This window comes from Castor canadensis, chromosome 7, assembly GCF_047511655.1.
Source record: "Castor canadensis chromosome 7, mCasCan1.hap1v2, whole genome shotgun sequence".
Classification (NCBI taxonomy): domain Eukaryota; kingdom Metazoa; phylum Chordata; class Mammalia; order Rodentia; family Castoridae; genus Castor; species Castor canadensis.
In genome coordinates, this window is record NC_133392.1 from 63,591,479 (window position 1) to 63,603,689 (window position 12,211).

The 12,211-nt window shown below is 44.5% G+C and overlaps 2 protein-coding genes across 3 annotated transcripts; both read left to right on the top strand.

Moving 5' to 3' along the window:
- The first annotated feature begins 22 nt into the window (after window positions 1–22).
- Fut11 (fucosyltransferase 11) lies at window positions 23–7,738 on the top strand. 2 transcript variants are annotated; one of them, XM_074079205.1, is made up of 4 exons: window positions 23–831; window positions 940–1,565; window positions 4,026–4,345; window positions 6,505–7,738. In XM_074079205.1, exons 1-3 carry the CDS (start codon window positions 25–27, stop codon window positions 4,171–4,173), a joined length of 1,581 nt encoding a protein of 526 aa, XP_073935306.1. In that variant the 5' UTR covers window positions 23–24; the 3' UTR covers window positions 4,174–4,345; window positions 6,505–7,738. The 2 variants fall into 2 exon arrangements, with proteins under 2 accessions (XP_073935306.1, XP_073935307.1); XM_074079206.1 differs by lacking the exon at window positions 4,026–4,345.
- Window positions 7,739–9,420: 1,682 nt separating this feature from the next.
- On the top strand, window positions 9,421–10,666 carry Chchd1 (coiled-coil-helix-coiled-coil-helix domain containing 1). The gene is made up of 3 exons (XM_020174428.2): window positions 9,421–9,590; window positions 9,714–9,832; window positions 10,379–10,666. The coding sequence occupies exons 1-3, from the start codon at window positions 9,467–9,469 to the stop codon at window positions 10,490–10,492; spliced, it is 357 nt and encodes a 118-aa protein (XP_020030017.1). The 5' UTR covers window positions 9,421–9,466; the 3' UTR covers window positions 10,493–10,666.
- The last annotated feature ends 1,545 nt before the right edge of the window (window positions 10,667–12,211 follow it).

The window sequence follows — 12,211 nt, forward strand, 5'->3', positions numbered from 1 at the left end:
AGTTTCTCTCAAGCGGAGCGGCGCATGCGCGGCGTGTCCCTGTGGCGTAGGACCACGTCCGTCGCAACTCACGGCGGGGCGGGGTCTTGTGCTGTCCGAGTGGTCCCCGGTGCCAGAGTGGACATGGCGGCCGGCTGTGCCGGGGCTGTGTTGGCCGCCCTGGGGGTGCTCAGTGTCTGTGCAGCCAGCAGCTCTGGGCCCGAGGTGCAGAGGGAAGCCGGCGGGGAGGCGGAGTGGGCGGAACCGTGGGATGGCGCGGTTTTCCGGCCGCCCTCGGCTCTGGGCGCTGTGGGGGCGGTGCGCGGTCCTGGGACTCCGAGGCCGGGGAGGGAGGAGACGGTGGACTTGCCCGTGTTGCTGTGGTGGAGCCCAGGGCTGTTTCCTCACTTCCCAGGCGACTCGGAGCGCATCGAATGTGCGCGCGGCGCATGCGTGGCGTCCCGCGACCTACGGGTACGGAGTGACCCGCTGACGCGTGCGCTGCTCTTCTACGGCACCGACTTCCGTGCCTCTGCCGCGCCGCTGCCGCGCCTGGAGCACCAGAGCTGGGCTCTCCTACACGAGGAGTCGCCTCTCAACAACTTCTTGTTGAGCCACGGTCCGGGCATCCGCCTGTTCAATCTCACCGCCACCTTTAGCCGTCACTCGGACTATCCGCTGACGCTGCAGTGGCTGCCCGGCATCGCCTATCTGCGCCGCCCGGCGCCTCCGCTCCGGGAGCGTGCGGAGTGGCGCCGCCGCGGCTACGCGCCGCTGCTGTACCTGCAGTCCCACTGCGACGTGCCTGCAGACCGGGACCGCTACGTGCGTGAGCTCATGCGCTACATCCCGGTGGGTGCGGGCTGCGCGCGGCGGGGAGCGGGCGGGGCGGAGTCCCGGGCCGGGGGAGGCCGGGCGACCCTCCGAACGCTCCTGACGGCGGTGCTCTGCCCCGCTCAGGTGGACTCGTACGGGAAGTGTCTGCAGAATCGGGAGCTGCCCACCGCGCGGTTGCAGGACACAGCCACGGCCACCACCGAGGATCCGGAGCTTTTAGCCTTCTTGTCCCGCTATAAGTTCCATTTGGCCCTCGAAAACGCCATCTGCAATGACTACATGACAGAAAAACTGTGGCGCCCCATGCACCTGGGTGCTGTGCCCGTCTACCGCGGCTCTCCCTCTGTGAGGGACTGGATGCCGAACACCCACTCCATCATCCTGATTGACGATTTTGAGTCCCCTCAGAAGCTGGCAGAGTTTATTGATTTTCTGGACAAGAATGACGAGGAGTATATGAAATTTCTGGAGTACAAGCAACTTGGGGGCATCACCAACCAGTTCCTTCTGGATAGGCTGAAACACCGGGAGTGGGGGGTGAATGATCCTCTGCTGCCCAACTACCTCAACGGCTTTGAGTGTTTTGTCTGTGACCACGAACTGGCTCGGCTGGACGCCGAGAACGCCCATGCAGCCTCTCCTGGGGACATCCCTGTGCCTGAGCCTCATATTGCTCAGCCTTCACACATGAACTGTCCAGTGCCCACACCTGGCTTTGGCAATGTGGAAGAGATTCCTGACAATGACAGGTAGGGACAGCTGGGGTACCATGTAGCTGTCAAGTCAAATTATTATTTGCTTATTGTGGGCAAGGAAGTAGCACCCACTGCTGAGGGGAGTGTGAGAAAGTTATGAAATGGGCTCACACTGTCTTTCAGGTGTCCAAATAGGTGGAGAGCCACGCATGCTTGTAATCCCATTACTTTGGAGGCTGAGGCAGGCGGATCAGAGTTCAAGGGCAGCCTGGGTTACACAGACAGACCCTACCTCAAAAAATAAATACATAAATTCATAATAGAGTAGTTGGGAAGATAAGAAAAACTGAAAAAGCTGAGTAAAAGCCTGGTGCTAGTGGCTTCACACCTGTTATCCTAGCTACTCAGGAGGCAGCGAGTAGGAGAATCACTGTTCCAAGCCAGCCTGGGCAAATAGTTAGTGGGACCCTATGTCGAAAATACCCATCACAAAAAGGGCTTGTGGAGTGGCTAAAGGTGAAGGCCCTGAGTTCAAGCCCTGGTACCACAAAACAAAAAGCAACAACAAAAAACTATGAGTAAAGATGTAAAATGTAATTCAAGGGTACACATGAAAATCCATTTATGTGGTCAGTGTTTGCCATAGTGATTCAAAACAAATGAGCCAGAGCAGAGGACCTGTGCAGGGAGGTGATGGGAGAGAAAGGTGAGCACTAAATAGGCCAGGTTATAAATAGCTTGTATACCAGGCTCAGGAGTTTGGACTGACCTGAAAAATAAAATGATCAGCTACTTGACTTTTTTTGTAGTACTGGGGTTTGAATTCAGGACATCGTGCTTGCTCTACCACTTGAGCCACTCACCAGCCCTGTATTGTGTTGGGTATTTTCAAGAGAAGGTCTTGTGAACTATTTGCCCAGGCTGGCTTAGAATGGTGATCCTCCTGATCTCTGTCTCTTGGACAATGAGCTGGTTGTTTTTTTTGGCCATGCTTAGGCTTGAACTCAGGGCCTTGGACACTGGACAAGTATTCTACCACTACCACTGAGCTACACCTCCAGCTTGAGATGAACATTTTGAAGGGAGTTCTTCTGCAGTTTTGAAGGTGGTTCTTTTGCAGTTGTCAGGGTTTTACATCAGTTAGCCATACACACACACACACACACACACACACACACAGGCACATATATATTTTGGTGGGGGGGATGGTTCTAGGGTTTGAACTCAGGGCCTCCTACTTGCAAAGAAGATGCTCTACTTCTTGAACCACACTTTCAGTCCATTTTGCTCTAGTTATTTTGGAGATGGGGGTCTCTGGAACTATTTGCCCAGGGTGGCCTCAAACCTAAACCTCACTCCCACTCCCTATCTCAGCTTCCCAAGTAACTAGGATTACAGATGTGAGCTACTCGTGCCTGGCAAGCAGGCATAATTATTAATAACACCCACTTTCACTTTTTTATTCCATGGGGCCAGGGATTGAACCTAGAGCATTTAGCATGTTAAGTAGGCAAGAGTGCTACACCCCCAGCCCTCCTTTCACTCTTAAGTATCCTAACTTGGATGCAAAAGTATACATTTACTCTAGACAGAATTGAAGGAGTGTTTTCAGAAGGTTAATAGTTAACAATGGTGGGCAGTGTGGATTGGAAGGGAAGTCAGTAGGCTACTGTAGTAGAAGGTGGTAACATTGGAAAGCAAGGTTTGTCTGCATGGGAGGGAGATGGAGTGGAAAAATATTGAAGCCACTTGTAGCAGGCCACACCCATTGCAGGTGGGAAGATTAAACTGATGGCAGCAGAAAGCTGATTATATGTGCTGCTGGCAGTTTGGTCCTGATGATGGAGTCCTCCAAGAATTTGTACCTAGTTTATACTGAACATATGATTTGCTAGAGAGAAAGTGTAAAACATTAAGAAAATAAAATTCAGGCTGGGTGCTGGTGGCTCATGCCTTAATCCTTGCTACTCAGGAGGCAGAGGTCAGGAGGATCGCAGTTCAAAGCCAGCCCAGGAAAATTGGTGGAGTGGCTCAAAGTGTAGACCCTGAATTCAAGCCCCAATACCACAAAAATAAGTAAATAATACAAAATAAAAAACCAAATACTTAGGTTATGTCTTTTCTAGGTATTAGATGCCACTGTACTTTCATTTGAAATTTGAAATAGAACCATTTAAGGACCCCCTCCTGCTTTCTCACTTTCCTGGGAAGACTACTACTTCCCTAGTCTGACCCCTGCTACACACTACCTCTGAACTCCCTCCACATTTAGGAGCCAGGAGGAGACAAGTCAGGAATTTTAACTCATTGAGTGGACTTTATTGTGTTTGTGGCTTACTTCCTGTCACTCGGGTTAGTATTGGTTTTATTTCACATTCCCTTCCCTTCACAGAAGAACACTGTCCTAGCCAGAGACCATTATCTGCCTAAGATTTCTTTGGCCCCACTCAGAGAAAGGCAGGATCCATCACTGTGCTATGGTTCCATAATCTACCCTTCACTTTGGTGTTTCAGCTGGAAAGAGATGTGGCTACAAGATTATTGGCAAGGTCTGGACCAGGGAGAAGCTCTCACTGCCATGATCCACAACAATGAGACACAGCAGAGGAAATTTTGGGATTACTTGCATGAGATCTTCATGAAAAGGAATAAAAATATCTAACTGTCCTTGAAAGAGGCTTTAACTTGGAAAATCAGATTTTATCCTACGATGGCATGTAAGGAACAGCCATTGCCCAAAGCCCTTAATGAAAACTTACCATGGATTCACTTATATTCCCTGATTTTTTTTTTCCATTGCTGGGGGGATCAAACCCAAGATTTGAGCATGTTAGGTAAGTGTTCTATCTAGGTATTTTATCTTAATGATGTATAATAATAGAGCTTCTCAAGGAGAGATGGAAATAGAGTTCTTGGTTCATTGGGAAATAGAAGCCTGAAACATCCGTTTGACTCAAGAGGCTGGCCCAACAGAATTTTTTTATGCGCTACTGGGGTTTGAACTCAGGGCCTCAAACTTTCTAGGTGGACACTCTACCACTTTGAACCACTCTGCCAGTCTTGTTTTGTGATGGGTATTTTGGAGATAAGGTCTGGTGAACTATTTGTCCAGGACTGGCCTTGAACCCCAATCCTCCTGATCTCTGCCTCTTGAGTAGCTAGGATTACAGTTATGATCCACAGGTGCCTGACATCCAACATATTTTTTTTTTTATTAATTGTTTTACTGGGGGTACATGGTGACATTTACAAAAGTTCTTACAATATATCATAGTTGAATTCATCCCCTCCATCATTCTCCTTAATTCCCCTCTCCCTCCATTCCTGGATCAACAGAATTTTTAAAGCACTTTTTTTTTTTTTTGGTAGCATTGGGGTTTAAACTCCGGGCCTCACACTTGCTAGGTAGGCACTCTTACCACTTGAGCCACTATGATAGCCTTTTTTTTTTTTTTTTTTTTTTTTTGATGCGTTTTTTGAGATAGGGTCTGGAGAGCTGTTTGCCTGGGGTGGCTTCAAACTGCGATCCTCCTCATTTCTGCTTTTTAAGTAGCTAGGATTACAGGTGTAAACTACCAGTGCCCAGCTTAGAACTATTCACTTCTGAAGCTATTTCATCCTTTCAGTTGTGGGTAAGATAGGCCAGATTATGGCTTAAGACTCCTGTTGTATTACCCAAACTCTTCATCCTTCAGTACAATTCTCACAATCTCTTTTCCTCATGTCTTGTTTTATGAGCTTACACTGGTGGAGAAGCAAAACCTCTGATGGGTTTTATTCTGGTTTCTAGGTTTTCAGTTTTTTTCTAATTAAAATATTTTTGAGATGGGGCCTCACTGTGTTACTCAGGTTGGGCTCCAACTCCTGGACTCAGATGATCCTCCTACTTCAGCCTTTTAAATAGCTGGGACTACAGGTGCATGCCCAGCCCTTGGGATTGTATTTTTTATATTTACGTTGTATTTCATGGCAAACTTTTTTTTTTTTGCGGTGCTGGGATTTGAACTCGGCCTCACACTTGCTAGGCAGGCACTCTACCACTTGAGCTTCTCCACCAGCTTTCAAACCTTTTATTATAAATGGCTTTTTCTTTCTGGGTTTAGGCCCTTCCCCACAATTTCAGAGAAGATACACAAATCTTGCCATCGTTCTGCTGGTTGCTTTTTACTTGGAGTATATCTGGAATCCCTTTTCATCTCATGAAGATTCAGTGACTAATATACGCCATGTCAATTTAATGTATTGTCCTGTTCTATTTTAGATCAAAAATGGAGCTAAGGCTAGAAATGATGGCAGAAAAGTTGATGAATAGTCCATCTTCATTCAATCTATTACTGATACCCTTCCATACAACTTTATAGTAGACTTACTTTTTGATGAAGCCTACTCAATGCTCTAAACTAAAAGACATGAGGCAAGGAAAGGGATTTAAGCCATAGTAAGTGCCTGGCTAAATAAAAATTTTAGATTTGGGGATTCAGCTAAAGCTGTCTACTACTGTGATTTGAACATACAACCCCAATGAGTAAAAAGACCATGACCCTTTTCTGGGACAGTGGAAGGAAGAATATCTTGGACCTTAGAGCTACTCTGGTTGAAATATATTAATGAATTATCATTAGAGAAGTTCCACAGCTTATCAATATATATGAGTGTAAATACACACACACACACACATATATATATATATATATATATACACACACATACATTCATAGCTACATAGGTAAATATGTATCATGTTAGATGCTTCAGTAACTGGGTGGCATTAAGGATGTAATCAAGAAAGCTGCCGTTTTGGCTACATTTCATTGCTAAGGTTTTTTTTTGTTTTTTTCCATTTTATTCTTTTTGTGTGTGTGTGGTGCTAGGCATTGAACCCAGGTGTGCTCTGCCTCTGAACTGTATCCCCAGCTATTATTTTTTGTCTATGATAAAAGATGTCCTTCATAATGGCATGAAAAGTTTGCTTAACCTTTTTGGTCTCTTTCAGAAAAGAACAAGACCTTCAGAAATACATCTGAGGCAGGAGGATCATGAGTTCGAGGCCAATCTGGGCTACAATAACAAGACCCTGTCTCAGAAAACCAAAAAGTTTGCTGGCATTGGTGGCTCATGCCTGAAATCCTTGCTGCTCAGAAAGCAGAGATCAGGAGGATCATGGTTTGAGGCCAGCCCAGGCAAATACTTCCCAAGGTCATATCTCAAAAATACCAATATAGAAAAGGGCTAGCAGAGTGTTTCAAATGGTAGAGTGCCTGCCTAGCAGGTATGAGGCCCTGAGTTCAAACCTCAGTACTGCCAAAAAAATAAAAATTAAAAAACCCAAAAAATATGATATAGTAGGCACCTTCAAAGGAATCAGAAACAGGGAGCTGATTTCTAAGCTTACAATCTAATTTCAATGCATGTGCTGATTCATGGTGCAAAATACATATTGCACAAGTACAAACCTAGGTTACTACTCAGATTTTATCATGTACAATAAAAGGGATAAATAATGGTCATTCAAGGTATAGAATAATTCTCATCTCTCCTGTCTACTTATAACAGCTAACATTCACATTTATCACTTTCATTTACAAAGTGGGCCAATTTGTGAATGGATTATTGCTAGAGACTCAGGCCTGCTTTGTGCTCAGTGCTTCCCAGACTCTCCTTTATTCCTATCTTGATATAAGTATTTAGAAAAGAATAGGGTAAGTCACCCAGGTGCTGGTGGCTCATGCCTGTAATCCTAACTACTCAGGAGGCAGAGATCAGGAGGATCGAGGTTCAAAGCCAGCCTGGGGAAATAGTTCTCAAGATCTATCTTGAAAAACCCTTCACAAAAATAGGGCCGGTGGAGTGGCTCAAGGTGAAGGCCCTGAGTTCAAGCCCCGGTAGTGCAAAAAAAAAAAAAAAAAGTAAATCAGTTGCTACATTTCCACATGAGAAAGAACTAGGAATAGCTACATGGTACTTACCAAAAGCTTCACTTTCCCCATGGAGAAAGCAAGCAAAGTGAATATTCTCTGATTTGGGGCTCATCCTGCTCTATATACATCAGCAGCATACTAGCTACAAGTGGTGGTTACTAGTGGTAGAAGTGTCTGACAGGAATCTTTTACTTACACTACTGGAGTGTGGGCCTGGAGCACAGACTGCTGATGCCTTTAGTACCCCAAGTGTTGCTATTTTTTATTATCTCAGGTTCCATTTTGTATAATAAACTGCTTTTAAAATAGTGTACTTGGTCATTTTTTGGTTGTTGGGCATGATGAAGTTGGAGACATAAAAGATCATTTAATGAGTATTTTTTGGCACTATTCTAGGCACTGGGGATTAGCAACCATCAGGATTCACAACGTTCCTTCTCTCACAGTGCTTACGTTTAAAATTGGATGTTGGAGTAGATAAGACCATAAACAAAACAATAAATGCAGACTGATAATTCTGAAAATAAGAGAACAGGTTGATAGTGGTGGGGTGTGACAAGTCAGGAAAGAAAACTAGCTATGCAGATGTCCTGGGAAGTTTCCAAATATCTGCAATAAATGATTTTAACACTAAATGTACATATCCAACTAAATATTGCTCCTCCAAAGCAGTTAGCCTTGAGAACTACATGCTTGTTTAAATTATACTATCACCAGAAACAGTTCTTGGAGCTTGTTTGGAAATGCCTTGAGAGTTCCTGACATACCTTTTTTTTTTTTTTTTTAAAGGTTTTGTTTTTTATTTACTAATTCTTTTGGTGATACTGGAGTTTGAACTCAGGGCCTCACACTTGCTAAGCAGGTGCTCTACCACTTGAAGCACTCCACCAGCCCAAAGTTAGGCTCACTTTTTTTTTCTTTTTGGCAGGACTGGGATTTGAACTCAGGGTTTTGTGCTTGCAAAGCAGGCACTCTACTGCTTGAGCCACGCCTCCAGTGCTGGCATATCTTTTGAGTTTTATCAACAACCAAAAAACTTAAGAACTGAGTCTGATGAAGCATCACAACTGGAGGTCCAAGTCTATAAACAGGAATGATACTACCAACTACTTTCAAACAGCTGACGAAAGGATTAATAGGATGATAAATGGGAAAGCATTTTAGCCTCACCACAAGCAATAGGACCATACAAATGAGCAACGGTATCTCAGTAGTAGTTACAAAATAATACAAGCTTAATTTTTCCTTGTGGCTTTGGAGTGGTCCCAAAAGATAACAGTTCTTGTAGGTTTATTAAGCAACAAAAATCTTCCTAACACCTTAAAACTCATTTTTAAGCAGGGTGCTGGTGGCTCAAGTCTGTAATCCTAGCTACTCAGAAGGCAAACATCAAGAGGATCGCGGTTTGAAGCCCGCAGGGACAAACAGTTCACCAGACCCTATCTGGGGGAAAAAACCTGACACACACACACACACACACAAAACTGTTGGAGTGGCTCAAGGTGTAGACTCTGAGTTCAAGCTCCAGTACCGAAAAGGGGAAAAAAAAACCCTCGTTTTTAGAATAATGGGGTGAATTTGATCAAAGTGCATTACATTAATGCATGGAACATCACAATGAAATCCCTCTGTAAATTAATATAGGATAATTAAAAAAAAAAAAGGCTCATTTTTGTTTCCTTCCTATCCGGCCTTGCCTGTGTCACCCTCTAGAGCCTCCGGCTACCACCAGAAACCAATGTCCATTTATCGTGGCCCCTTCCTGGATGTCCCCTGCTCAATTCTGCACCCAGGCTTCAGGGCCCGAAGCCCATAAAGGAGTGGCCTCCGTGGACGTAGGAGCTCAAAGAGTCTCCGAACCTGCTAACCGGTATGGACCTGCGGCTGTCTGAACTCAAGAGTTCTCGCAGAAAGTCCAGTAAATGGAAGACCGCCGACCTAGTTGTCTGCGAGATGGGCTGCGAACCCCATCTAGCCCGTAGGGGTCACGCAGGGTCACGCACGGCGCCGCAGAGCCTTCTGGGAGCGCGATGCATAATGGCGACCCCCAGCCTGCGGGGCCGCCTGGCGCGGCTTGGGAACCCGCGGAAGCCTATACTGAAGCCTAACAAACCCCTCATCCTTGCTAACCGTGTCGGGGACCGGCGCCGGGAGAAGGGCGGTGAGCAGTCGGAGCCCAGGAGGCCCCGGAGCGGAAACCCGAGGAGGGCAGGAGCGGCTGCGTAGGAGGGCGGGGAGGAAAGGTCTCATTGTGACTCAAAGTTCCGCAGTTCTTTTTCTCCAGAGGCGACCTGTATCACGGAGATGTCGATAATGATGGCTTGCTGGAAGCAGAATGAATTCCGCGACGATGCGTGCAGAAAAGAGATCCAGGATTTCTTCGATTGTGCTTCGAGTGCTCAGGTAACAAGCCCTGCGTGCCTTCTGGGGAAGAGAATGGGGAGGCTAAAAATAATGGCTCTCCCTGCGTTTTGCTAAGCGATGGGCAAAGTCCTCTCATTCATTTGGGAGCTACTTTACCCCGGCCAAATTGGAAAAAGCTATTTGAAGACTATTGATAATTCCGATTTATTTCACGGCTCTGAACTTTAGCTTTACTATATATAAGGTTAATATTTAATACCCACGTTACATAATTTTTTGAGTCAAATGAAGTAGTGAATGGTTAATGCACTTGGACAAATTTAAACGTGTTCAAATAGACATTGTCTGAAACAACTAAAGGTAATGAAACTGTCTGAGGACATGTTGGCTTCCAGCCTCCACTTGATTGCTAGCCGGCCTTAGTAGCTTCAGATCATTTGTAGGTTCCAAGTCGCTTTTATTGAAAGCGACCGACATAGATCTCTGGGGCTAGTTAATGTCCTTGTGCTTCAGAGCATTATGAAAACTATGGGCCTATGTCAGGGCAAACTTTAGAACTGTTAACTGTTTTTGTTCTGTTTTCAGGAAGCAGGAAAGATGAGGTTAATCCAGGAGACCCTGGGAGAGTCCAGGAGTTTACCTCCCAAAACACTGAATAAGTTGTTACAGAGGTTTCCTAACAAACCTCACCTCAGCTGAAAATGGAGAAACATTTTCAATGATGGAACTGTTACTTCTGAGAACTATGCAGAGACATTTTAGAGATGTCCACAGCCATGTCCTCTTCAAAGGGCAAAATGAGGCAAAACAACTTTTATCATGTTCTGGATGGAAGTTGTGCTTTATTTTGAAATAAAATCCCCTAAAGAGAAATTGGCCTTTTGTTCTGAATGAAATATTCCTTCCTTTCTTTCCGTCCTTCCCTCCCTCCCTCCCTTTTTCCTTCTCCCCTCCTTCCACCACAGAACTAAACCCTGAGCCTACCCTCCTTCCTTTCTTGACCTTATATTTTCCTTGTTTCCTGATTCATCGTAGGATGGATAAAGATGTTTTTTTCCCGCGTTTGAAGTTCTTTACACCATTTATTGTTTTAGCCTTTGAAACATTAAGGATGTTGAAGTCTGTTTGTATGCAGAGATTTTTGCCATCATATGTATTTAGTGAGTCCATATATTGTGTGCATAACCCCTGCAAGGTGCACCCTGGATAAAATATACAAACTGGTAACCCAGAGATTCTGAAAATGTATTTTATTTGATTCATGCAATTAAAAAAAGTCTAAAAAATCTAAAAATTATCTGACCACATTGAGAAATAGAAAAAAAGTCAATTTTTTAGCTTTTCCTTAAAAAAAAAAAGAAAAACATTTTCTTGGTACTGGAGTTTGAACTCAGGGCCTACACTTTGAGAGACTCCACCAGCCCTTTTTTGTGATGGGTTTTGTCAAGGTAGGGTCTCATGAACTATTTTCTTGAGCTGTCTTCAAACTGTGATCCTCCTAGCATCTGCCTCTTGAGTACCTAGGATTACAGGCATGAGCCACCAGCACCCAGCTCCTAAGGGGTTCTTAATATAGGGTCAATAGACTCTCAGAAGTCTGTAAACTTGAATGGGGAAAAATACATTTTTAACCACAACTGAAATTTAGCATTTCAATTAAGATTATAAGAAATAAACAACAGTAGTGTTAGTAGTGTCTGTATGAAATCATGGTTTGTTTGTTTTGGTGCTGGGAATTGAACCCAAGGCCTTGTTCATGCTTGGTAGACTCCCTTATCACTGATCTATACCACCAGCCCCAATTATGGTATTTTAATACCATATTTAATTGGTTATAAATTATACTCATTAGCTTCAAAGTTACTTTTTTTTTTGTACTAGGGTTTGAATTTGGGGCCTTGTGCTTTCTAGGCAGACAGTGGACCATTTCAGCTATGCTCCCAGCCCTATTTTGATTTGGTTAATACTGGGGCCAGCTTGGACTGTGACCCTCCTATTTACAATTCCGTTTAGCTGGGATGACAGTTGTATATCACCACGCCCAGAATTTTTTGGTTGAGATGGGGTCTCATTAACATTTTGGCCTGGGCTGGCCTGGAACTGCGATCCTCTCCCATTTCTGCCTCTAGTTGCTAGAATTACAAGAGTGTCTTTTTTTTTTTTGCGGTGTTAGGATTGGAACCCAGCATTTTGTGCATACTAGGCTACCCAGCCCAATCTTGTCGTTTTATATATAAATAAAGACACATTACTGTGTTATAAATTTGTTTGTATCTTGACAACCGTATTGCAACATAATTGGTTTCTATATACTTCTTGTATTTTATTTGTGCACTTATAAACAATCTGAGGAGGGTGGGTTCATAGACTTCACCAGAGTTCACTATAGCACAAAAAGGTTAAGAATTCCTAGATCCA